Source organism: Brienomyrus brachyistius, chromosome 20 (assembly GCF_023856365.1).
Source record: "Brienomyrus brachyistius isolate T26 chromosome 20, BBRACH_0.4, whole genome shotgun sequence".
Lineage (NCBI taxonomy): Eukaryota > Metazoa > Chordata > Actinopteri > Osteoglossiformes > Mormyridae > Brienomyrus > Brienomyrus brachyistius.
The window spans coordinates 11,585,430-11,611,776 of record NC_064552.1 but is presented as its reverse complement, the minus strand read 5'-3'; the positions used below and the strand labels follow the sequence as shown (position 1 = coordinate 11,611,776).

The 26,347-nt window shown below is 51.6% G+C and overlaps 1 protein-coding gene across 2 annotated transcripts in view; it reads right to left on the bottom strand.

Annotated features, from left to right (window-relative positions):
• Positions 1-26,347, bottom strand: part of LOC125715920 (regulator of G-protein signaling 7) — a 71,469-nt gene that overhangs the window by 7,184 nt on the left and 37,938 nt on the right. For both annotated transcript variants that reach the window (XM_048987993.1, XM_048987994.1), the window contains exons 4-14: positions 25,215-25,265; positions 15,395-15,501; positions 14,051-14,102; positions 11,156-11,220; positions 10,868-10,944; positions 10,575-10,656; positions 4,235-4,309; positions 3,982-4,080; positions 3,548-3,609; positions 2,030-2,140; positions 1,121-1,246 (exon numbers count right to left, since the gene is read on the bottom strand). In XM_048987993.1, the coding sequence (XP_048843950.1) occupies positions 1,121-1,246; positions 2,030-2,140; positions 3,548-3,609; positions 3,982-4,080; positions 4,235-4,309; positions 10,575-10,656; positions 10,868-10,944; positions 11,156-11,220; positions 14,051-14,102; positions 15,395-15,501; positions 25,215-25,265 (907 nt within the window). The remainder of the gene's footprint in view (positions 1-1,120; positions 1,247-2,029; positions 2,141-3,547; positions 3,610-3,981; positions 4,081-4,234; positions 4,310-10,574; positions 10,657-10,867; positions 10,945-11,155; positions 11,221-14,050; positions 14,103-15,394; positions 15,502-25,214; positions 25,266-26,347) is intronic.

Sequence of the window (26,347 nt, the reverse complement as noted above, 5' to 3'; positions counted from 1 at the left end):
CGTATCGGCAGAATGTTTATCTCTCGTTGCTGGTTTATCGAGTCTGTAAAGTCCGTAAAAAGGTCCAGTATAATTTACAGTTTCTAAAGCAAATTGCATCTCAGTGTCTTGTATGGAAAGAAGTGTCACACACCACCTGGTTTATAGGAGCTGGCAAAGTGCTTGTGTTGATGACCTTGATAAGGTAATCACACCGACTAATCGAACTGCATGCATGAAATGCAATTTGGACATGTCTCCTTCAGATTTAACCGTTACAGTCAAAATTTGTGACGTTTTATTGAGTCAACGATTCATAAGAATAACACAAGACAGCCTGATGAAAATATGCTCATATCAAGCTTAGTCTTCAGAAATCCAGTTTTCAAACTGACTATATAGATTAACACTGACAACACAACATTATGCATTACGGCCATAAGAGGGAGCCACGGAGTTGGCAACATTCAGTCCAATCCGAATATGCATGTTATGCTGTAATACATGATTGTGTGACATGGTGTTTAATTTCACTTTGTACATTCTATTGATTTTATTATTAAGAGAATTTTCCCTCTAAGCGAGAGTCACAGTTTTTCTCCGTCATCAATCAAGTGCAAAAAATCAATACGAAACCATCCCAACTGGTCAAGCCTCTAGTGGCAGCAGAAGGCTGTTGAGTGAAATTAGAAAGACCGGAACAAAGACCCAATGTACTTGACTGAATGATACAAAGAAGATAAAAACTCTGGAAGCGTAAAATCGGGACCGTTTTCTGTTACGACAAAATGCACAAGTCCAGGTTAAGGCTGACTGTTCATTTTTAACAATATACATTCCACTGTAATTTAAAGTTAACAATCCGAATATAAAATATGTATATAAAATAAACATTCTTAAATATACTTCATATAAACAAAATATTAATCTGATTATACAACTGACTAGATTCTGCATATTAAAAAATATTCAATAGCTAATGCTGATTTGCAGAGTACATATTTATTCTAACAAAATGTTTATGTAAGCCATTTGTGTAATGGTTTTCACAGTGTGTTCCTCCACAGAAACGTCTATTTTTTTTGACGGAAAGCCTAAGCACAGCTCTGAGCCGCAGCACCAAGTCCCGCCCAGGACTTGCCTCAGGTTCTCCGAGCTGAATTCCGACTCTAGGAACTTGAGGAACTGCTCCCGTCCCACCGGGTCCTTCAGCACCTCGTTGATCCCAAAGGTCCATCTTTTCACTCTCTGCTGACTTGGCTCTTTGCTGCAGATGGTAAATGGCGTCGGGCATGAACACCACAAAGGACTGTGGACCACCCCCCCCCCCCCCCGATTAGGCCTACTGCTATTTGCGCTTCAATGCTGGGGCTTTGCCCACGAGATGATATTTACCCCATTTAACAGTGGACTCTGGCCCCTGTCAGCCGGCATTTAAAGAAAAATGCATTTTGGGCTCTTTATTTGAACATTATTTCCACCCTTCCGCACTGATGGAAGCAGCGATGAGCGAACGAGCATCTGAACGACTCTCCCCGAACTATACAAACAGGACCGTCCACCCAAGCTTCTCTCCTACATTCACTATAGCAGTTTAAGATGTTCCTATGATTATCGAACATGTGCTTTAAAGGCAATAGAGTCTAAGTGACCAGAAACGTCTGACTGAGCCAAAGAAGAACAAACAAAAGGTTTATGGACCTTCGTCTGAACTGTAATCTGAGGCTCTCAATGCAGTCACTCGGACAAAGCTACTCTTTGAAGCATCAAAATATTGGTTGAGATCTTTTTTTTTCGACCTCTGGTTTATCTTGCATGCCAGGTGGCTTAATGTAATAAAAAATGACATCGTCAGGCCCAAACATCACCACCGTCAGAGAGATCAGCAGATACACCAGAAGATCAGCAATATAGTTTTTTTTTTTCCTGCTAGCTGACGAGCCATTAATTATGTCAGACTGACACTACAAAAGCATCAGTTGACAGCAGGTTTAATCATTAACAATGATTAATAATTATTTATCAAATCGGGACCGCAGAGCATCCTCACCTGGCTTCCAGCTCCCATAACGTCGTGTCATCTGAGATCCAGGGGTTAGAGGGTTCCGGTGGCGTCAGAAAGGGGTCGTACTCGATGTACTGCTCAGTGTAGCTTAACAAGCTAAGAGGGACAAAAACGGTCGAAAGAAGGGAAAAAAAAAAAACACACGTGATGGATATGTCGCTACCAGACTAAAGAATGCTAAACGTTTACAAAGTGTGGGGAAAATCTACAGAAAGGGTGACCACAGGCCTCATACAGATTGTACTTTCTACGGGAGCGAATTTATTTTGGATTTAAATGTCGCAGTGCCCCCTTCTTGACCAGTATGGATTTGCCTGACTTACTTCAATACCAATATTTCATGTTATCAGTCCACACTGTTCCTGCTCATGCAAGCAAACCACTTGTCCCCTTAGCAGCTCATCAGCCAGGGCAGGAAAACTTTATCCAGGGCTGACCCCTCTGCATCTAGCATCCGCCACATTGCCATATCGGCACCGCGGCGGCCTACCGCTACGCAAAGGGGACCCGCGTTTCGAACGCACATTCACTCCTAGAAGATGTAAATCCAGCATGGATGTTTCGTTTTTAATGCAGAGAGCGGCGATTTCCAGCGGTCCCATGTCATGTTGCAGGGCCAGGTCTACATGTTCAGGTGCCCAAGGCAAAGCTTTACTTAAGAGTCCACACTACGATGGTCGTTTGGCTCCCTCCACAACACAGGTAATTCAGGGGACTTAAGTGACTGCTTATTCGGTCTACAGCCGAAGCCAGCCCTGCCATGCTGCAAGGATTTAGCATTTTGACGGCCTGAGGTTCCCACAATGCCTTGCACGTGCGTCCTGGGGTTCACTCCCACGCACCCCTAGGAGCTTTCCTAGGCTCATACCGCCGAAGGCCCATCAGGGATCCGGACAACTTCATCAGGCTCCCACACGCTGGCGAGCCGAATTTAATTTCCACACGGTTACAGACGAAGCCATCCTCCCAAATGGAAAGCCCCCACCACCCCAGGCCTCCCCCTTCTGCGAATCCCCACACGGGTCGCTCCATTTTTTTTGCAGATGTTTCACCACCAGTAAAACATGAAATGCTCCTTGTTTTAAAAAAAAAAATGTTAACTCGCACCTCTCAAAGTTCTGGCAGAAACAACGTCAAAGGGAATTGATCTGCTGGCAATGAACAAGCTCCTTCCCCCCCCCCCCCCCAGGGCCTGTGTTCAGGCCGTACTCATAATCACGGCCTACTCCTTGTTAAAGCCATGTTTTGGTGGTGAATATCCATGTATATTTACAGAGATGTATGGAGGAATTGTATAAGGTGGGGAATTAGCAAATCACTTCCTGTATGTCTCTAAACACCCCGTGGGATTTATTAGCAGACGTATCTAAAATCACTGAAGTCGAGAGTTTTGCTGAGGATGGAGAGGTGTGAAAGCACAACTGCGGCCAAACGAGCCCCTCAAAGAGCCGGCCTGCGATAGTTAACGGTGTCGCCGCACATTAATGGGGGTGGGAGACTTACCTCTCCGCAACTTTGGACATTTTCAATCGATGCCTGTCCAGCTGCACTTGCCAGAAGTGAATCTGAAAGGCGAGACGAGGCAGTGGAGTCAGGCCACTTTCCTAGCGGCACGCCGGGGCCCCCAGCACAAACTATTAGTTTAAGGCGGTGTTTCCAAACCCGGTCCTCGGTGACTGGCAGACAGTTCGTGTTTTTGCTCCCTCCCTGCTCCCTAGCAAAAATGAGCACTGTCTAGGAGGGGGGGGTGGTCAAAAACGTGGACCATCTGTAAGTCCGCAAGAACCGGGCCGGGAAACACTGCGGGGGAGTGATCAGCATGGATGGGCCATGGACAACAGCCCCTGAGCGGGATGGTGGTAGCAGAATGGTGGTAGCGGGAGGCTGGCGACTCGTGACTCATGTCTGTGGCCCGCAGAAGCGCGTCGCGCGCCTACCTTGTCGTGCAGCTCCTCCTCTGTCGGCTGCTTGACCTCCGGCGCGGGAGTGTGGGTGGGGCTGTGGCTGCGCACGTCATTCTGGAGCCCATACACCGACTGCGTGGTGGTTCCAGACAAAGGCAGCACGGTGAGTTGGCTGAGAAGCCATACTCACGACTCTCCACATCCCGCACCCGTGTATCTGTCCCCCCCCCAGCTCCCTGAGGCAAAATTAGACTCTCAGCCCCCCCAACGGCAACGGACAGCCCACCTTTCTTGTTTTGTGCGGCTGTTTCATTCTCGAGGACTTCTTGATGTCAGCTTCTGTTGTGTTTACGCAGCCAGGCTGAGGTGAGAGGAGAAAGCGTCATTAACACCAGAATTAAACATCAGAAAGGCACATTAAGCTAGTTTCGCTCTTTGAAGTTTCGAGAATTTCCTCTCAACATGCACATATTTATTACTTGTTTGTTTACTCGTTCTTATATTACACTTGTTTCGTCTGGTCTTGCACTGTTGCTTGTCTTATCCCCTAACATCCTACCCTGCAACGGTAGCATAAGAATTTCACTGTGTTCTTCAGAACATGTCACACTTGTAGTACAATTTGGAAGCTCACGCAATAACATTGGGCCGCCTATTCAGCACTGCATTATGGGAGGGATCGATGTAACAGGCATGAACCCAGTAACCACCTGAGTAGAGCGGGGAGAGATGGGCTTTGCTGTAGCTGCGCGTGGCGAGGCCAAGGTGTGCGTGAGAGCAGCGGGGGGGTAATTACGAGAGAGCGCTCATGCGCAGCGCACATCTCACCCCGGTAAGGACACGCTGGGAGATTCGACGGGGGATGGAACACGACAGGAAGCAGCTGAGGGTTATAACCTTCAGACAATTTCCAAATAAAAATTAGCCGGCATAACAGAGCAAACATTACCACGGGTTCAGTACTGTGCTGCGCTGTACTCAGGGGGTTACCGCTGTCATGCCTGTTAGATCAGACACTCTCATGATGCAGTCTAACAGACCGTGCATAGCAGCACATACCTTAATGTTAAAGTCCGATAGGGTTATTTCTGTTTAGAAGCGCTGCCTTACTGATCTTTTTACTGACTGACATTAATCTGAAATCCAGAAATTCATTATTGTCCTCTGTAGAGGACAGTACATTTCCGCTGATATCTCTCACACTACGCGTACTTTATTAAGTTCTGCTGCTCCTCGACGGGCACAGCTACGGCTTTAAGATGACATCACATTTGTGGGGGTGTCACCTTGCCAACTTCCTCTTTGCGTCTAATCAAAATTTTAATCAATATTAAAAAAAGAAAAAACCTTTTTTCCCCTCCTGGATCTCAGGAGCATATAAATGCAAATAAACATCACGGTTGCCACGGCACCTGATTTATGCTCAGGATGAATGTGTGCAGCGATGTTATCCCAAGCAAACTACGCTGAGAAGCCTTTGATCTAGTCACTGAAAATGAAATTCACTCGCATTTGGTACTAAGTGTAATACAGTGAGGCCCTTTGTGGACGCTGTCTAATTTATCCCGTTCTCTCCTGCTGTTCAGTATAGTGCATTCTGAGTATTTATTTAAAGTCTGCTGTATATTCATTGCCAATGCATCACCGTCTTTTTCTTTAGCCCACCTGTAGCTCCTGTACATCTCGCTGTCATGTGTGTTCCTGTGTACACATAGACCCTGTCCTTCCTGATATTTCACTGGATATGCACTGGATCTGGCCACTGCACCAACCACCACCCGGTTAAGTGCAAAGGATTGTAGCCAGATGGTCACCGGTTTGTGTCACTGGATGAGCCTTACTGATATGCCCTCGGGCTGCGTTTCTCAACCAAGTCCTCGGGGATCCTCAAACAGTCTACATTTTTGCTCTCTCCTAGCTGCCTGTGGACTGTCTACATAGTTGGAAGCTGGGAGGGAGCGAAAATGTGGACTGTCTGAGGGTTGAGAAAGACAGCCCTAGAGCAAAGTACAGTAAACATCCAGGCTGGTCCCAGAGTGTGCAACATGCCTCTCCAGACCTCTAGCGCAGAGATGATAACTTTCATATTTGCCCCCATGATGAACCAATGAGCAGGTCTCTTCAAACCTGGACCTTCCAAATCCAGGCCGTGTTTTCAGCTCTCCCGCGTACTTAATTTAATAATTACTGATTCCGTTTGGGCACAGAGGCTTCACACCTGGCTCACAGGTAGGAAGGTTTAAAAAATCAAGTCTTGAGGACCACAATTTGAATAGTCCAACCATAACGTAGGACGGAACAGCGCTGTTGTCCATACAGAGAGGCGGCTTTCAAAAGGGTCAGACCAACTAGGTCACTACACTGATTCTGTAGGAGCCTTCTGTTCAGTAAACCTACGGGGCGCTGTGTGGCACAGGCCACTGTGCCTATGAGAAGGTCGGTGGTTCAAACCCAAGGGTTGGCAGAGTGATTACAGCATGAGTGAGGCCCATAACCCCAATCGCTCCAGGAACCTGCTTTGGATAAAAACGTCTGCTAAATGAGTAAATGTAATCCTAGATAGTAAGTAATCCTGTCATCACTGAGTAAATCACAAGAAGAAAATGCTTCTTTGACTTATTTTCTATTTTATTAGACGTTATAGCCATTCCTATTGCAGTACATGTTGGTTATTCTATGTGCTGGATCCAGGTAGAAACTAGCAGACATTTTTTCTTAATATGTTTCTTAATATAACCATTCGGGTGGAAGATCCGTTAGGTGCAACTGGAAGTTCTGCGATAAAATATTCATTACAAACAGATACATCCTCAGTATTTTCATTATGTGGAAAGTTAATTAAACAGAGCTGAGCAAAAAAAATAATCATCATAAAAATAAAATCTCCACACTTTTCCACATTAGCAGACATAAATGGTAAGTTTCCTGCATGCTCATGCAGTGATCCTCATAAGACTTGGCGGATTATTCAGATTTAATTGCACAGAGGTACAAGCTTTTAATTCTGCTGTTTTACACCGGGGAGAAATAACAATGTTAAAAACATTAATGAGTGAGAAATTTGGGGGGGGGAATAACCAATCAGTTTGAAGACACAAAGACGTTTCAGGAGACTGCAAAGAGGATTCCTCCAATCAATAGACGGGTCACTTTTAAACACTAAGGATAAGTAACCACAGACAACCAAGAAGACCCAACTCTCAACCCCACACAAACTGATTATGTATAATCTGTAATGTTCTGGCTGCAAAACCCTCATTTCCATAACATCCACATACGAATTTTAATAATGTTAACTGTGCAACTTCACAGAGACACCAGGTGATACAAAAACACACGTATTTCAGCTGCCCAGAACGAGGTGTGGGTGCATAGCCCTAAGACTGGCATCGTCTACTTCCCAGCTCTGAAATACAGCAGCTCGTGGGTTATAACGAGATCCAACTTCAAACGGCGGCCACGTATTTGGTTTGTATCTACAGACTGATATATTCATATATTCATAGATTCATGTATATACTTGGGGTAGCGGAATATTAGCCGCAGAGGAATGTAAACGTGACGTAGGGAAGCTGCAATATATTTTGATCGACGTCGAGCAAAACGAGTCCAGATTAAATGATGGAAGTTCACTGAGAGGCCTGGAGCAGCATGCTAACACTGTAGGACAGGTATCCTGGAAGACCAGGGAAGGTCACACAAGTGTGTTACGGTACAGTACCTGTTGGATTGGGCCATTCGCCCTTCTGGATGACATCAATTCAGACCACTTCACCCAACCTTCTCTATAACAGAGGTGGAAAGTTCAGGTCCAGAATGTTCAAATCCAGACCAAGATATTGTTCCAACCAGCCAGTTGAGGATAAAGTGTCACAATCACAGAAAACTCAACTGGTTGGGTGAAACAAAACCTTGGCCTGGAATTTGTACTTCATGGACCTGAACTTTCTGCCTCTGCTTTGTTGGACTTAAGCCATGGAAGTTAAAACACTCCTAAAGTTCTCCAGGTGAAGGACCAACAAAAACGCTTCACAGTGGGGCCGAAAGGGGCCCAGATACACTGGTACAAAGAGGAGGAGAGAGAGAGAGAGACCTTCCCTCCGTTCTGTGGCCTGAGAAATCAAGGGGCCCCCTTCTGCCATGGGGGTGTAGAACCGTTTACTTGCCACTTAGTAGATGCTTTCATCCAAAGCAACACTTATTTGCCAGACGGTTACTGAAGCAATCATGGGTGAAGGGCCCAACGGATTTGAACCAGTGACCTTCTGATCAAAGGCACAGGGTCCCAAACTACAGAATCACACACCACTAGCTGCCACAGCATTTCTGATGCTAAAGAGAGACCCGGGTATCACATAAAAACAGGCTGGGACTTGCATAATCTTCAATCGCATGCAGATCAGCAAAGGTAATCTCACGGTTATTCGACGGACCATACAAGCTGGTGAGACATCACCGACTGGGCGGTGCCAACTTGGAATGCCTTTGGCCATCCAAAACACTGCCCCCCTCCGAGCACTAACGAGCTAATGAACGAGGACGGCTGGGAGACTGACAAGGACACAGAACGCAACGGAAAACAGACCCCCCCCCCTTAGCGCACAGCCGCTGTGTGGATCGCCCGGGTTATGGGGTAGGGGGTGGAGCGGTGCGGTGGTTCAATCTATGCATATGAATCATCCAGATATTTTCCCGCCGTGAGCCGGTCGTGTATGATTGCGGGGTTTCTGGCTCGCTGCTAAAACTAGGACAAAAAAGGAAACTTCCAGAACGTCATAAGGGAGCTGAGGAATGATGAATGTATGCAATGTGTAGGCAGCCCACAGCTTCAGACACTGAAGGATTGTACCAATTACCCCAGAGTCGGGGGGGGGAGAAGGGGACCAGACCTGATCCATTGATTGGTCATTAAGCATCACTTAAGGCTTTGGCCTTAATGCCTCAATGGACAAATTAGAAATCAAATGTTCTGTTGCTAAGACGGAGCTCAACTTTCCCCAGTAACTGGAAGCACATAGCCCCCGCTCCCCTTCCGTGCCATCCCCCGAAACGCTCCGGGTCCATATGCAGACGAGTGGCGCCTTTCCCCGCCTGGCTGTGAAGGGCGGATCGGCGTAGCGGAAACTGATAATGTGTAGCACAGCTGGAGGGATAAATCAATATGCGGCTGCGCAGTTCAAAAAGTATAAGGGTTTGGCCAAAAGGGGGCGTGGCGACTGCGAGGTGGCTGAGCGAACACAGGATCATGCACATACACATACATATATACATACACACAATCACATACACGCACTACATGGACAAACGTATTGGGACACGCCTCTTAATCACTGAATTCGGGTGTTTCGTTGCCACAGGTGTATAAAATCAAGCACTTCGCCATGCAATCAGGCTCACAAATATTTGTGAAAGATTAGGTCATTCTGAAGAGCTCAGGGAACTCAAGTGTGGTGCTGTCATAGGATGCCACCTTTGCAATAAGTCAATTAGTGAAATTTTCCCCTGTAAGTGGTATCACTGCATTATGGAAGTGTTTAGGAACAACAGAAATTCAGCAACAAAGTGACAGACCATGTAATGTAGCAGAGCGGGATCGCTGAGTGCTGAGGCACATAGTGTGTAAAAGTGGCCAACGCTCCGTTGACTCAATAACTGCAGAGTTACAAACTTCCTCTGGCATTAACACCAGCATGAAAACTGCGCACTGGGGGCTTCATGGAGTGGGGGCTTCCATGGCCGAGCAGCTGCATGCAAGCCTCACATGACAAAGTGCAATGGCAAGTGTCAGTTGCAGTGGTGTAAAGCACGCCGCCACTGGACTCTGGAGCAGTGGAAATGTGTTCTGTAGAGTGAGGAATCACACTTCTCTGTCTGGCAGTCTGATGGACGAGTTTGGGTTCGGCAGATGCCAGGAGAACGTTACCTGTCTGACTGCATTGTGCCAGCTGTAAAGTTTGGTGGGGGAGGGATAATGGTGTGGGGTTGTTTTTAAGGAGGTGGGCTGGACCCCTTAATTCCAGTGAAGAGAATTCTTAATCCTTCAGCATATCAAGACATTATGCTTCAAACATTGTGGGAACAGTCTGCGGAAGGTCCTTTTCTGATCCAGCATGACTGTGCCCCAGTGCACAAAACAAGGTCCATAAAGACATGGTTGGGTGAGTTTGGTGTGGAAGAACTTGACTGGCCTGCACAGAGCCCTGACCTCAACCCCAATGAACACTTTTGGAATGAACTAAAACAGAGGTTGCGAGCCAGGCCTTCACATCCAACATCAGTGCCTGACCTCACAAATACTCCCACAGACACACTCCAAAATCTTGTGGAAAGCCTTCCCAGAAGAGTGGTGGCTGTAGGTGTAATGACCAGGTGTCCCAATACTTTTGTCGATATAGTGTACGTAAACACACACACACACGCTCACTTTATCCCTCACACAGCTGTCCACCCCAGGACCACAGCACAGACCACATCCCCGGGTCCTATGAACAGTTTGCTGAGCCCCACCTCCAAAAGCACAAAGCACCCGACCCCCACCCTGCAATTCCCTTCGGTGGGGGCTCAGCCAACTTCACGACTGTGCCAGCTCCTTTGACGAATTAGCCAGGCAGGTAGCCATCACTCACCACTGGTCTGTGCACGTCCCAGAAGGCCCTCTCCTGGCTGTCGAGGATTTTACGCTCAATCTTGTCCCTCTTCTTATCGACTCTGGACGACACGGAGAAACGGGGACATTCTTACCATGCCTGCCAAGCCGTCACCACATCATCAGCAGCTACAATACTGTCTACAGCTAGTTTACGCTCAGGAAAAGGGCGGAGAGCGAGCGAGGAAGCCAAGCCAGTGACATGGGGTGGATTACATGTGGGGTGATTCCCGGGTGGCCAGCAGGGCGGCTCCACACGCGAACCCCACTTACTTTGCTTGTGCTTCTGCCTGCATGAATATGAACTCCCATTTCCGTGCGAACGCCCTCTGTAGCCTCGCTAAGCTCTCCTGAAGCGAAAACAAGAACATAAACAAAGTTAAGAGCGACACCTCATAATAGCAACAGCCCAGACGTACATGGATGACATTAAAGAACGGTGCATATTGTTATAGAGAAACCATTAAGGTACAAAGTATATATGTATGTGTCCATCAGTGACATGTTAGAAGAGATATAGCTAACAGAGAGGGGAGGGGTGGCGTCGAGAGGGGAGCTTACAGCCTCGTAGTCTGCGAGCTCCAGCCTGGCTTTGTTCTGCATTGTCCTCTTGCAGAGGTAAACCGCTGAGGGAGGAAGAGAAAAGAGGTACCGGGTGAGAGGAGGGGCGTGTGGCTGGCAGGGAGGCCGGGTGGGGGCGTTTGGTACGCCAGCAAGGCTGCGAGGCATTCCTCCTGAAGCGGCTCACTTTGGCACAGCGCCCCCTCCTGTCTGGGAGGTAAACAGCTCTCACAGTAAAAGGGGTTACGATTCACTAGGAACAGCAGAGGTGTGACTGTAAAAGGCACTACAGATATGCTGCTGCAGGATTAAAGGGACCACAGCAGCCTGACGGATGGATTTTTTAAATTAAATACATTCATTTATACATGGATGCAAAAGTGAAATACGTTAAAGTGACAATATTCTGTTGTTATTTTAACATTATATACAGCTCACCTCCCAGAATGGGGGCGTCCTGTCCTCCAGAATTATTGTTCATATTGTACAATACTGACGAAGCTAGATGTTTGTTCAAATATTCTTTCCGGCTAATTCTTTGGTTAGTGCCTTAGGCCCCTGTGCCGGGTTGGGTCGTCCATGAAAGGTGAGCAGGAACGGTTTTAAAAGCAGGGTGAGGCCCAGTGAGTCAGCGTCGGGGGATTACCCGATCCCGCCGCCGAGTCCGGCCCCGCTGATCGATCCGTCTGATCCTCCCCCCTCCCCGGGCGTACAAGAGCCGAGAAACAACATCCAGTCGACGGGGCTCCGCCTACTGGTGGCGGAGAGGAGCACCAGCGGCCGGGAACGGCAGTGCCCAAAATAGCCTGAAGGACACTGTGACTGGCTGGCTGGTAATGAGCCTTGGCAGAGAAGGAAGGGGGGGAAAACGGGCCTCGCTTTCGGAGGCTGGGTTTGAGAGACGATAAAAGTAGCGCTGGGTGACGGTGGGAGGGTAAAAACGGAAAGTTGCGCAACTCGCCGCGTTGGGCGAACAGCTCTTGACAGGGCAGCTTCTCGCAGCCCACTGAACAAAACACGACACCGGGGCCGTGATCGCCTGCCATCGGGGGAAAGCCGCCCTGTAACGGGATCTGTCGCCCGTACCGCCGCGCCGAAGGGAGACCGACGGCTGAATAACACACACGTAAGCGATTCCATCCGTCATCCGTATCCATTTATCCGGGACGAGGGATATGGAGAGCTGCAGGCACAGCGTATGAGGCAGGGGAACACCCAGCACGGAATGCCAGTCCATCACGGGGCACGCACGCACAAATGCAATAAAACGCACCATCACACTGATGGGGGCCTTTATGGCCAATTTAGAGCTACCAGTAGGAAACCAGCAAAGACACGGGTAGAGGATCCAAACCGCACACACACAAAGCGGGGGCAGGTTTTAAATCCCCCGCCCCACCCTACGGACGTGAGGCTCCCTCGCCAACTACCAGGCCCTCCTAGACAAAAGCCATGACTCAAGTTGCTGAGGACAACCATCACTCCTCCTACAAGACCAGAAGTTACGCCTATGGAGGTGAACATTGAAGTTGCAGTCTCAGGGCTGGGGAAGATCATCTCCGGCAGGCTGAGGCTGGTAAACCCCAGAATGTAGCTCCTCCACTTGGGTTTATTTAGCGGGACACAAGAAACACAGGTCCTCTTGTAGAGGTGACTCCTGGTCTCCAGGGGGCGCCGACCGGCCGGTTTGCTAGCCTCAAAGCGGCATTCCCACGTGCGGCCGCAGTGCGGGACCGAGCGGGCAAACTCAGGCATTGCTGCAGATTGCATCAAGCCGTCCTCTAATGTAAAAGGCCAGTTATTGTTCAGGGCTTGAAAGAGTTTTTTTTTTCTCTCCCACTGGCTGCTTTGATGTATAGGTCTAGCTGAAACAGTGCCCCCGATGGCCACCCTGGGGAGACACTCAAGATATAATCAGGCAGTTACATCGCATGAAAAGCCCTGTTCTGTTGAATATTACCGGCTCTACACGATACAGCTATATGATTCAATACATTTCAGGCTGATGTAAAATGCATTAACATGCTTGACTGCATGTTCTTTCACCTTTCTGAATGCATTCATTAAAGATCTCAAAGGCTGACAAGAGATTGGTCCAAGGAAAAACACATGGCCAATCGCTGAAAGGCACAGACTTGTCCCTAGCTGATGTGGAGGTGGGGGGGGGGGATCATTGAGGCCCTACAGTCAGTCTCTAAAGTGAGTAGCGATGTTAGGGAGAGCAGGACCAAGAGAGGCAATAAAATAAAAAGCGACATCTTCCATTTCCGTATCGATTAACTGGAAAGTGCAGTGCAGTGCAGCGCAGTGAGCAGATCCAGCGGGATGGAGAGACACTCGACGTTAGCAGGTGGCGTAGGGAGGCATGGCAGCTGTGACTCCTTATATGTACACGGGTAGGTGAGGAGCAACAACAGCATCAGAGCGCCCCGCCCCCTTTACCACAGGAGTGATTAACGGCTCAGCGTAATATGCCAAACACCCTCTGAATTCCACTAAATCTAAATAGCAGCTGTAGCAAAGGCTGTTTTTTAGTGTGGGCGGGGTCAGTAATCTTGACCCAATCTGCATGCGGTAGGAGGATCTACCTCACACAGCTGAGCCAATCAGAATAGCGATCGCTTGCTGAGGGGGGCGGGTACTACAGGCCGTGCCAATAGTCTTTCCTTAAGCTCAAATCGTCCCGCAGAGCAGGATGACCGCGTGCTGCAGGTGGCACTTTCGAGCCACGTCCCTCGTGCCCGATTGCCTTTACGCAAAACTACTGCCTTGGGGACTCAAAGGAGGCGATCCAGAGCTACTGCAACAAACCCCTCATCTCTTAAGGTGAAACACGCAGTGAGCGCCAGAGCGCCCCCACCAGGCCATAGCCTCTCCCGTGCAGGTCTTACTCACCGTAGTCAGTGTTTTCAGGTTCCCAGCAGTTTGAGGGCCAGAAGTACGGAGTCTGTGAGGGAAACACGGCAAAAAGGGCTCATTACACTCAATGAGCGTTTCACAGAACCTCAAACCCACACAAGTACAGGCTGAGCACTTTGCCGGCAGTAACAGCCAATCGGATATTTGCACTGACGTTCGGGTGTTTAAAGCTTTACCAGGTGGGCTGAAGCGTGATGCCGGGCCCCCAGTGGCCGATGGATCAGAAGACGGCCATTCAGAGACGTAATTATATATATTATGTATAAATATATAGCTGGCATTTATGAGTAAAATGAAATTACTGAATGTAACCCCTCAGATTGTGCTGAGAATCGGAGCTGGAAATTGGTGTGGTACTCAGGGGCTGCTGTCGTCGTGGAGACCGGTGTGCGGGGGGGGGGGGGGCACAGCCTGCTCCCGAAATCCATACTGTCTGAGGCTGGTTAATGCGCACAGAGGTGGAGTTTAGCCTCAGTATGGAGCTGCTCAGGTCACCCATAAGGGATGAGGTCACGTTCCTTCTGGGGGGGGGGGGGCTCTGTTTCACACTAACGCAGTCTGACGTTTTGCACCCTGCTCTGGATGCCCATTAAAAAGAGTGTCAGCCAAAGCGCGCCCAACTCTCATCATGCCTGGGGGGCCTAGCTACCTGGAGTACCCTGACGACTCGCCAGCTTAATGACCACCCCCTACCCCCCAGCCCCCCTGCACACAGCCCTTATCAATCACAGCCCAGGCTGATCTTTAGCCAAGAGCCAGACTTTCCCAGCGCGTCCGTTTGCCACTCTACACCCTTCTGGGGAATAGAATTTAGCCACACTCCCTTAGGCTGCAGGTCAGTATGTGAACGTAAGAAGCTCAGAAAGATGGATAATTGAGAACATCTTCAGTCCATCCAATCAGTCAGCATCATTCCCACCAGACCCAGTTTTACAGCTTTTATACAACTGAACATCATACAGGAGAAATCAAGGCTAATTACTAATACAATAGTAAGCTTTACAAAGCAACTGGAGACTAGACCTAACAACCTTATGGACACATGTCTATGTGTTTAACCACAATACAGCCTGCTGCGGAGTAAACAAAGCGACGGGGGGGGCTAGACCCAACAACCTTCTGGACCCCATGACTATATGTTTAACGCAATTATATTTGTTGCTGATTAAACAAAATGACTGGGGACTAGATCCAACAACCTTCTACGCCCACATCTACATTTTAAACCATATTGCTAGCCGCTGGCCTCCTAAACTGCTTCATTATTAAGGCTCAGTAAGCATCCGCGGCGAATGGGCACTAGCAAGTCTCGAACCTCACCTGAAACCGGTAGAAGGTCCCGTCGTCCTTCAGCGTGAGCACGTGGTCCGATATGGGGAAGAAGTAGCCGTGGGCCGCCATCAGAGTGCCGAGGTGCAGCGCCTCCACTGGAGGAATAAGGACAGTGCCGCCCTCCCCCATGTTATCCTGCTTGTCCTTCCATGGGGGGCCGGATTGTACATTAATAAACCAGCCGGCATAAATATTTCAGAGCGCTAACTTAACGATGTCAGGGTAACGATGTCAGTCCCATTAGCTGGCTACACATTCGGGAAACGAAAACACGGACAATTAGATGCGGAAAGAAACAAAATGGAAGCTTGTGTTTTTTTAATTTCATTTTAATCAGAGCATGTAAATGACTGCAGGGGAAAAGCCTGCCGCCACAAACACAGACCGTCAAGACACACACAGACATCCTCTGTGAGACCATAATACTATATATTCCTTTAATCCAACTAGATGTTACCAGAAATAGACACTACCATCAAAGGTACAACTGCATAACTACTACACTTGGGATTTGAAGCAAAAACCTTTAGATTTCATATCCATAATTATGACAGTGATGCCAATTTTTTCCCTAAACATATGACGCTCATTCTATACTTACACTTTGCAGTCTTTACTTACACTATAAAGTCTTTAAATTACTTACACTTTACAGTCTTTACTTGCAATTCAGACAGTTACTGTACTGCCCATCTACCCTGAACTGCACAGATTTGGCCCCAACGTAATATGATCCTGACGGGTTTGGTACAGTACTATGTCTCCCCCACCCACACTGACAAATTTGGTATGGCCCTAACTGCCTTGGACACTGTTCAGCACCTCCTGTGAAGAGTTGGTTCGGGCCAAAAGACTGTGAGATGGTGGACGGTCTCTAGAGCCCCCCCCCACTCTGCCGCAAATCTGAGAGATTGCAACTTAAATCCGACAAATTTGATCTCTTCCCTTCAGATAAGCAAGCGGCAGGGGGGGGTGCCGAGGCCCAGACAGGATCTGGGAAGCACTGAGGACGGTAATAGAATGTGGAAACGGGAGCTAGCTCTCTTAATCACCTCGCTGCAGCCTCCCCTCCGGTAAGGGAAGGTGGTGCAGGCCAAGCATGTTCATCTCACGCCGCGTGCAGAGTGCCGACTGCTCTGCCATTCAAGTGTACGGCCTTTCCCCCAATCCTGGGGGGGGGGGGGTATTCATTTATACTGATTTTTCTTTGTGTATGTTTCATACTTCACACAATCTGAGCTCCACCGCTTTTCTCCTTCGAGAAAGTTCTGAAACACGAACTAAACATACGGTACGTTACATAACTGTGATTATTTATACGCCGAACCGCTCTGCCTTCTGCCTGCCTTACAGGAGCAAGAGCATTACTTTGCGGCTTTTATTCAGAAAAAGCTCAATTAAAAGTTACTTAATCACCATTCAGGTCTAAATACTGATTTTAATTTGATTAGTTCAAATTATGACATTGTTATATGAATGATTTGAGAAATCACAGGCTCTGCTGATGAGTTCTGAAACCCGTGAGCTGAATCTGGGAATCAGACAGTGAACCAGATCAGGACTGAGCTCGCTGGGACTTGACGAAATACCGCTGATGTCAGGCGGCATGAATTATTTAACGGCTCTTCCCATACTCTCGCATGTGCCCGGCAACATAATCACGCCGTCGGCCACGTTCCCAGCCGCAGATCGGACTGGGCGCTTTGGACAGAAGCCGCGCGAGTCGCCATCGCCGAAGAGGGAGATGCCTCATTAGCGTGGCGACGGGGGAACGCCAAGGTAAGCACATGCAGTGTGACACCTGCTGCTCTCAACAGCCAATCGGGAAGGTCGCCAGGAGAACAGGGGTCCCCTGGGAAGCAAGGGTGAGACCACAGCCTGGAGACAGGAGACACAGGCCAGCAGGCAGGGAGCAGGGTGTGGGGGGGCGGGAGGAGGAGGAGAACAGGGGGGGCCAAAGGGAGAGGGGGAGGATATACAGATATGGGGCAGAGAGAGACGGGGGGATATAGACAGGGGGCAGAGAGACGGGGGGATATAGACAGGGGGCAGAGAGACGGGGGTATATAGACAGGGGGCAGAGAGACGGGGGGATATAGACAGGGGGCAGAGAGATGGGGGGATATAGACAGGGGGCAGAGAGAGACGGGGGGATATAGACAGGGGGCAGAGAGAGACGGGGGGATATAGACAGGGGGCAGAGAGAGACGGGGGGATATAGACAGGGGGCAGAGAGAGACGGGGGGATATAGACAGGGGGCAGAGAGATGGGGGGATATAGACAGGGGGCAGAGAGACGGGGGGATATAGACAGGGGGCAGAGAGACGGGGGGATATAGACAGGGGGCAGAGAGAGACGGGGGGATATAGACAGGGGGCAGAGAGACGGGGGGATATAGACAGGGGGCAGAGAGAGACGGGGGGATATAGACAGGGGGCAGAGAGACGGGGGGATATAGACAGGGGGCAGAGAGACGGGGGGATATAGACAGGGGGCAGAGAGAGACGGGGGGATATAGACAGGGGGCAGAGAGAGACGGGGGGATATAGACAGGGGGCAGAGAGAGACGGGGGGATATAGACAGGGGGCAGAGAGACGGGGGGATATAGACAGGGGGCAGAGAGAGACGGGGGGATATAGACAGGGGGCAGAGAGACGGGGGGATATAGACAGGGGGCAGAGAGACGGGGGGATATAGACAGGGGGCAGAGAGACGGGGGGATATAGACAGGGGGCAGAGAGACGGGGGGATATAGACAGGGGGCAGAGAGACGGGGGGATATAGACAGGGGGCAGAGAGACGGGGGGATATAGACAGGGGGCAGAGAGACGGGGGGATATAGACAGGGGGCAGAGAGATGGGGGGATATAGACAGGGGGCAGAGAGAGACGGGGGGATATAGACAGGGGGCAGAGAGAGACGGGGGGATATAGACAGGGGGCAGAGAGAGACGGGGGGATATAGACAGGGGGCAGAGAGACGGGGGTATATAGACAGGGGGCAGAGAGACGGGGGTATATAGACAGGGGGCAGAGAGACGGGGGTATATAGACAGGGGGCAGAGAGAGACGGGGGGGGATATAGACAGGGGGCAGAGAGAGACGGGGGGATATAGACAGGGGGCAGAGAGAGACGGGGGGATATAGACAGGGGGCAGAGAGAGACGGGGGGATATAGACAGGGGGCAGAGAGACGGGGGGATATAGACAGGGGGCAGAGAGAGACGGGGGGATATAGACAGGGGGCAGAGAGACGGGGGGATATAGACAGGGGGCAGAGAGACGGGGAGATATAGACAGGGGGCAGAGAGACGGGGGGATATAGACAGGGGGCAGAGAGACGGGGGGATATAGACAGGGGGCAGAGAGAGACGGGGGGATATAGACAGGGGGCAGAGAGAGACGGGGGGATATAGACAGGGGGCAGAGAGAGACGGGGGGATATAGACAGGGGGCAGAGAGACGGGGGTATATAGACAGGGGGCAGAGAGACGGGGGTATATAGACAGGGGGCAGAGAGACGGGGGTATATAGACAGGGGGCAGAGAGACGGGGGTATATAGACAGGGGGCAGAGAGAGACGGGGGGGGATATAGACAGGGGGCAGAGAGAGACGGGGGGATATAGACAGGGGGCAGAGAGAGACGGGGGGATATAGACAGGGGGCAGAGAGACGGGGGGATATAGACAGGGGGCAGAGAGAGACGGGGGGGGATATAGACAGGGGGCAGAGAGAGACGGGGGGATATAGACAGGGGGCAGAGAGATGGGGGGATATAGACAGGGGGCAGAGAGAGACGGGGGGGGATATAGACAGGGGGCAGAGAGAGACGGGGGGATATAGACAGGGGGCAGAGAGAGACGGGGGGATATAGACAGGGGGCAGAGAGAGACGGGGGGATATAGACAGGGGGCAGAGAGACGGGGGGATATAGACAGGGGGCAGAGAGAGACGGGGGGATATAGACAGGGGGCAGAGAGACGGGGAGATATAGACAGGGGGCAGAGAGACGGGGGGATATAGACAGGGGGCAGAGAGACGGGGGGATATAGACAGGGGGCAGAGAGAGACGGGGGGATATAGACAGGGGGCAGAGAGAGACGGGGGGATATAGACAGGGGGCAGAGAGAGACGGGGGGATATAGACAGGGGGCAGAGAGAGACGGGGGGATATAGACAGGGGGCAGAGAGAGACGGGGGGATATAGACAGGGGGCAGAGAGAGACGGGGGGGGATATAGACAGGGGGCAGAGAGAGACGGGGGGATATAGACAGGGGGCAGAGAGAGACGGGGGGGGATATAGACAGGGGGCAGAGAGAGACGGGGGGATATAGACAGGGGGCAGAGAGAGACGGGGGGGGATATAGACAGGGGGCAGAGAGAGACGGGGGGATATAGACAGGGGGCAGAGAGAGACGGGGGGATATAGACAGGGGGCAGAGAGAGACGGGGGGATATAGACAGGGGGCAGAGAGAGACGGGGGGGGATATAGACAGGGGGCAGAGAGAGACGGGGGGATATAGACAGGGGGCAGAGAGATGGGGGGATATAGACAGGGGGCAGAGAGAGACGGGGGGATATAGACAGGGGGCAGAGAGAGACGGGGGGATATAGACAGGGGGCAGAGAGATGGGGGGATATAGACAGGGGGCAGAGAGACGGGGGGATATAGACAGGGGGCAGAGAGACGGGGGGATATAGACAGGGGGCAGAGAGACGGGGGGGGATATAGACAGGGGGCAGAGAGAGACGGGGGGATATAGACAGGGGGCAGAGAGAGACGGGGGGATATAGACAGGGGGCAGAGAGACGGGGGGATATAGACAGGGGGCAGAGAGAGACGGGGGGATATAGACAGGGGGCAGAGAGACGGGGGGGGATATAGACAGGGGGCAGAGAGAGACGGGGGGATATAGACAGGGGGCAGAGAGAGACGGGGGGATATAGACAGGGGGCAGAGAGACGGGGGGATATAGACAGGGGGCAGAGAGAGACGGGGGGATATAGACAGGGGGCAGAGAGACGGGGGTATATAGACAGGGGGCAGAGAGACGGGGGGATATAGACAGGGGGCAGAGAGAGACGGGGGGATATAGACAGGGGGCAGAGAGAGACGGGGGGATATAGACAGGGGGCAGAGAGACGGGGGGATATAGACAGGGGGCAGAGAGACGGGGGGATATAGACAGGGGGCAGAGAGACGGGGGGATATAGACAGGGGGCAGAGAGACGGGGGGATATAGACAGGGGGCAGAGAGAGACGGGGGGATATAGACAGGGGGCAGAGAGAGACGGGGGGATATAGACAGGGGGCAGAGAGACGGGGGGATATAGACAGGGGGCAGAGAGACGGGGGGATATAGACAGGGGGCAGAGAGACGGGGGGATATAGACAGGGGGCAGAGAGACGGGGGGATATAGACAGGGGGCAGAGAGACGGGGGGATATAGACAGGGGGCAGAGAGACGGGGGGATATAGACAGGGGGCAGAGAGAGACGGGGGGATATAGACAGGGGGCAGAGAGAGACGGGGGGATATAGACAGGGGGCAGAGAGACGGGGGGATATAGACAGGGGGCAGAGAGAGACGGGGGGATATAGACAGGGGGCAGAGAGACGGGGGGATATAGACAGGGGGCAGAGAGACGGGGGTATATAGACAGGGGGCAGAGAGACGGGGGGATATAGACAGGGGGCAGAGAGAGACGGGGGGATATAGACAGGGGGCAGAGAGACGGGGGGATATAGACAGGGGGCAGAGAGAGACGGGGGGATATAGACAGGGGGCAGAGAGAGACGGGGGGATATAGACAGGGGGCAGAGAGAGACGGGGGGATATAGACAGGGGGCAGAGAGAGACGGGGGGATATAGACAGGGGGCAGAGAGAGACGGGGGGATATAGACAGGGGGCAGAGAGACGGGGGGATATAGACAGGGGGCAGAGAGAGACGGGGGGATATAGACAGGGGGCAGAGAGAGACGGGGGGATATAGACAGGGGGCAGAGAGACGGGGGGATATAGACAGGGGGCAGAGAGACGGGGGGATATAGACAGGGGGCAGAGAGAGACGGGGGGATATAGACAGGGGGCAGAGAGACGGGGGGATATAGACAGGGGGCAGAGAGAGACGGGGGGATATAGACAGGGGGCAGAGAGACGGGGGGATATAGACAGGGGGCAGAGAGAGACGGGGGGATATAGACAGGGGGCAGAGAGAGACGGGGGGATATAGACAGGGGGCAGAGAGACGGGGGGATATAGACAGGGGGCAGAGAGAGACGGGGGGATATAGACAGGGGGCAGAGAGACGGGGGGATATAGACAGGGGGCAGAGAGAGACGGGGGGATATAGACAGGGGGCAGAGAGAGACGGGGGGATATAGACAGGGGGCAGAGAGACGGGGGGATATAGACAGGGGGCAGAGAGACGGGGGGATATAGACAGGGGGCAGAGAGACGGGGGGATATAGACAGGGGGCAGAGAGAGACGGGGGGATATAGACAGGGGGCAGAGAGAGACGGGGGGATATAGACAGGGGGCAGAGAGACGGGGGGATATAGACAGGGGGCAGAGAGAGACGGGGGGATATAGACAGGGGGCAGAGAGACGGGGGGATATAGACAGGGGGCAGAGAGACGGGGGTATATAGACAGGGGGCAGAGAGACGGGGGGATATAGACAGGGGGCAGAGAGAGACGGGGGGATATAGACAGGGGGCAGAGAGAGACGGGGGGATATAGACAGGGGGCAGAGAGAGACGGGGGGATATAGACAGGGGGCAGAGAGAGACGGGGGGATATAGACAGGGGGCAGAGAGAGACGGGGGGATATAGACAGGGGGCAGAGAGACGGGGGGATATAGACAGGGGGCAGAGAGACGGGGGGATATAGACAGGGGGCAGAGAGATGGGGGGATATAGACAGGGGGCAGAGAGAGACGGGGGGATATAGACAGGGGGCAGAGAGACGGGGGGATATAGACAGGGGGCAGAGAGACGGGGGGATATAGACAGGGGGCAGAGAGAGACAGTTGCAAAGGGTGACAAAATAATTTAAAAAATGGGTTGAAGATGGTAGGAGGAGAAAGGCGAAGGCTAGACGTACCACGGCAGACCTAGGTGTCCCAAGGCTCCGCCCACCCTGCGGAGCTCAACTTCCTGCTACGCCATGAAAAAATGGTGATGGGCACATGTCTATGTGTGTGTGTGTGTGTGTGTGTGAATGAGACCACGCCAAGGGCAGCAGCGGACATCGTCAGCCAGCGCAATCAAGCACACCATGGGCATCCTTATTACCACCCTGGCATCTGGAGGGTGCCATCACGCTCCGCTGAGGTGGGGGCGTGAAGCCGGGACCTCATCCGGAACCCATTAAAAACCGGCCTCCCCCCGACACCCAGCTGCCCCAGCCAATCCCGCAGCGCCCTGCAGCCGATGCCTTTAATCCGCCCCGCTTATGGATTCACCGAAACACTTATGGGCTTCGCCGGAGCTGGCCAGGTGGAGCACCTTGCCGGAGGTAGCAGGAGCCAGGCTGCTGGCCAAGTGCAGCACATCGCAGGGAGATGCGACAGTCACATTCACACTCATCAAGTCACCATGAGTCTCCACAGCGCCTCTGCAGGTGATGCAGTGTACTGTCACCTAATTATCAAGACTGCATTTATATCTTCTTTGGGTGGAATGTACCTTTAATCGTGTCTCTATCTTATGGGTGGAGTGGTGGCTTTGAGGCTAGGGATCTGTGCCAGCAATCAGAAGGTTGCTGGTTCGAATCCTATGAATGAATGATTCTACCGCATTATACTCCATTGGGCCCTTGAGCAAAGCCCTTAAGCTGCAATTGGGTATGACGTTAATCTACATGCAGCCCTATAAGGAGGTCTTCCAACTTGGGGACTGGTGCCAGGATTGGCACTCCAGCCACTGGAAAAAAACTCACACTGGTCCATTTGGACTAGTGTGGTGCTGAGGTATCGCCTGCCACATGGCTACACTCAGGTTCTCATCCCTGAGGAGATTTGTGGTCTGGTGGGTGCGGCAACGCGCCCCTTACCTCTACCGTATTAATGTATATGGGGTGGAGGGAGGCAGGGGGCAGGTTAGGATCCCAAGGGGGAGGAACAGGAACCACAGACTGACGGAGGGGGGATTCCGAGAGCCCGGAGCCGGCTGCCAATCACAACACCCTCCTGAACGCATTAAGTCTGGAGTGGGCGGAACCTTGAAAGCCACAGGGGGCGGGACCAGCCGGCTTTACCCATCAGGCAGCAAGGCAAACACCGTGACAGCTGACCAGGCAGAAGAGGGACACCGGCACCGTAACAACCCTCACACTGACCCTCATTACCTCTCCCAGGGAGTCGCCTCTATTAATTCCGGGCGTTACGGGACCTGAGACCGCGCTCCAGTCAGCGAGGAAGAGCAGATAAAAATACCTGCCGTGGTATGACACTTTCACAAAGTTTTTTTTTTTTTTAATTGTTTAAAAAAGTTCAACAGACATAAGAAGCACTGCAAAAATACCCTGACAAAAAAAAAATTCTAAAATATCGCCTCAATGAAAACAGCAGCAGGCATGAAAGGCTGTGTCTCTGGAGGCAGGAGAGAATGTGCGTGTCAGATAAATGTGCTGGCCGTAATGGCAGCTAGCGGTGAGATCATGTTCCACCTTAGGATCGAGAAACGTGCCTTTGTGCCGAGGACCGTTTGTACATCCTACGGAGGTTTTAAGGCTCTGATCTCACTGCAGATCTTCTTTAGGCAAGATACAAGCGCAGAGTAATTAGCCGAATTACATAATATATGAAATGTAGTATCTGTAAACAAAACTAAAAAAATAAACATAACCTCACTGGAATGTCTCACCCCAGCACACTCTGCCTTAAATTTTACAGTGTTTTTTGCTCATTTATTAAATATGTCATCGCGGGCCTTTTCTCTTTCGCGAGCTTCCCGTCAGGGACGACACTGAGTCATTACGATGGCATGCGGCTCGCGTTTAGCTAATTGGGCGATGGAACAACAATCCGCCTGCGAGGGCCTTAGGACGGAGGGCCAGTCCCCCAACCTCCTCGTACCCGAGTCCCATTTGCGAAGCCATTGTTTATAAACACCAGGGCCCCGCCCTTATTTTTTACATGAGGGTGGGGCTTTGGGGACCCCAATATAAAGACTGTCATTCCAGCTTCCTCCTTGCCAGGGTGACATGGTACAGAGGTCACAGTACCATTCGCAGGGAAAAGGTCATTCCTGTCCCTCTCGCTGAAGCAGGGCCTGATATCCCTGGGGCCCCTGCTATGCCAACGGCCCCCCAGGCAGAGCACAAAGGGGGGGGGCTCCCTCACTCCACCCCCAATTCCCTCCAGAGTAGCCACAGGACCTCAGGAGGCCTATCTCAGAATGGAGAGCACCACCCCCCCCCACCACCCCCAGAAGGCCGACAGTGAGCTCGGCGACTGCACCTGGTACAGAGGGAGGACCAGGGACAGGTCGCTTAACAACGGCCATGACACAGCGACTGCTACCTCTGCTCAGTCAGTCAATCACGACACCGCAGTAACCAAAGTAACCCGTACTGTAGAACCAGAAAACTAGATCTGCTGGACCTGCATGAAGGTTCTCTTCGACACTGGCGGCCATACCCCACGTACGGCAAGCTCACAAATGTTACTAATGCAGGTGTCCAGGATGACTAATCTTAGCAGTGTAGCATCTCCAAGATGACTAATCAGTAAATTTAGTATCTGAAAAACTGCCTCCCCCAAAACCATGCATCAGTCATGATCAGAGGGTGTCCTACCTTGGTCCTCGATGTTCAGGTTTTTGATCATCCACTGCACTATATCTGACCCTGGAAGACAAAATATTAAATATTAAAGTAACAAATAAACATCTTCAGAAGTGTACGCACACAGATGCAGACGCACTCCCGCTCTGCGAATGCCGGAACGTTCATTAAAGGGCCCCGGCTAGAATGTCCTGTCCGCTGATATAGGGCCTGACACTTTGGGATCAGACGCTGCTTTGCACAAGGCCGATGCGCCGGGGAAGATGATGAAGGATAGCAGCAGGGTGGTGGCAGCGGTGGGGGGCCGAGCGTCAAACCGACCGCAGCGGCGCCCGAATCCCGTCGGGGCCACGGCTGTTCGTCTCCACAGCCGCCATTCAGACCGACAGCGAGATCAGAGCTCAGTGTGGAAGGCTTGCGTTCCACAACAAATGAAGAATTTTACAGAAGGACAGCATGTCCGGATCCTGGATCAGACGGAACTTCTCAGCTAATGCTCCAAATAAATACAATCGTGGAATATCTTTAAGGGGCACTGTGTGATTCAGTCAGTTTAGGCCTCTATGCCTGTGATGGGAAGGTTGCGGGTTCCAATCTCTTGCTTGGCAAAGTAGCAACATCTCTCTTGGCCCCTTCAGCAAGTCCCAAGAAATGTTGCGAGTGCCCGATAAATGTCTGACCTTGTGCCAGGACGCCATTCTCAGCTGTGACTGCATACGTTTTACAAAGAGGAGCATGATGGTAAATTCGGAAACTGACATAATGAAAAATATACCGAAACAAATAAAGCTTCACTTTACTTTTGAAAACTGATCATTTCAGATATATATATTTTTTTTTCTCAGCGACCTTTAGTTTCTTCATTCACCCGGAGGTTACAGTCCGTCAAGAAGCGGAAGACGGCAAATAGGAGGCACCGTTCGCAGCCAGAAACGCACCCCCCCCAGGGGAGGCCGGAAGACGCTCTGGAGCGTGTTGGAGGGGGTCGGGGCTCCCCAGGAGGGGGAGGGGCACAGTAAGAGGCGCCAGGCCCACCGCTACCTGCCGCCCACGCATCAGAGTGCCGTCACGCACCGGGCGACACCAGCTGTTTCCGCCGGCTAAATTTATACTCTTAATTATCACTTCTTCTCCACCCGCTTCGG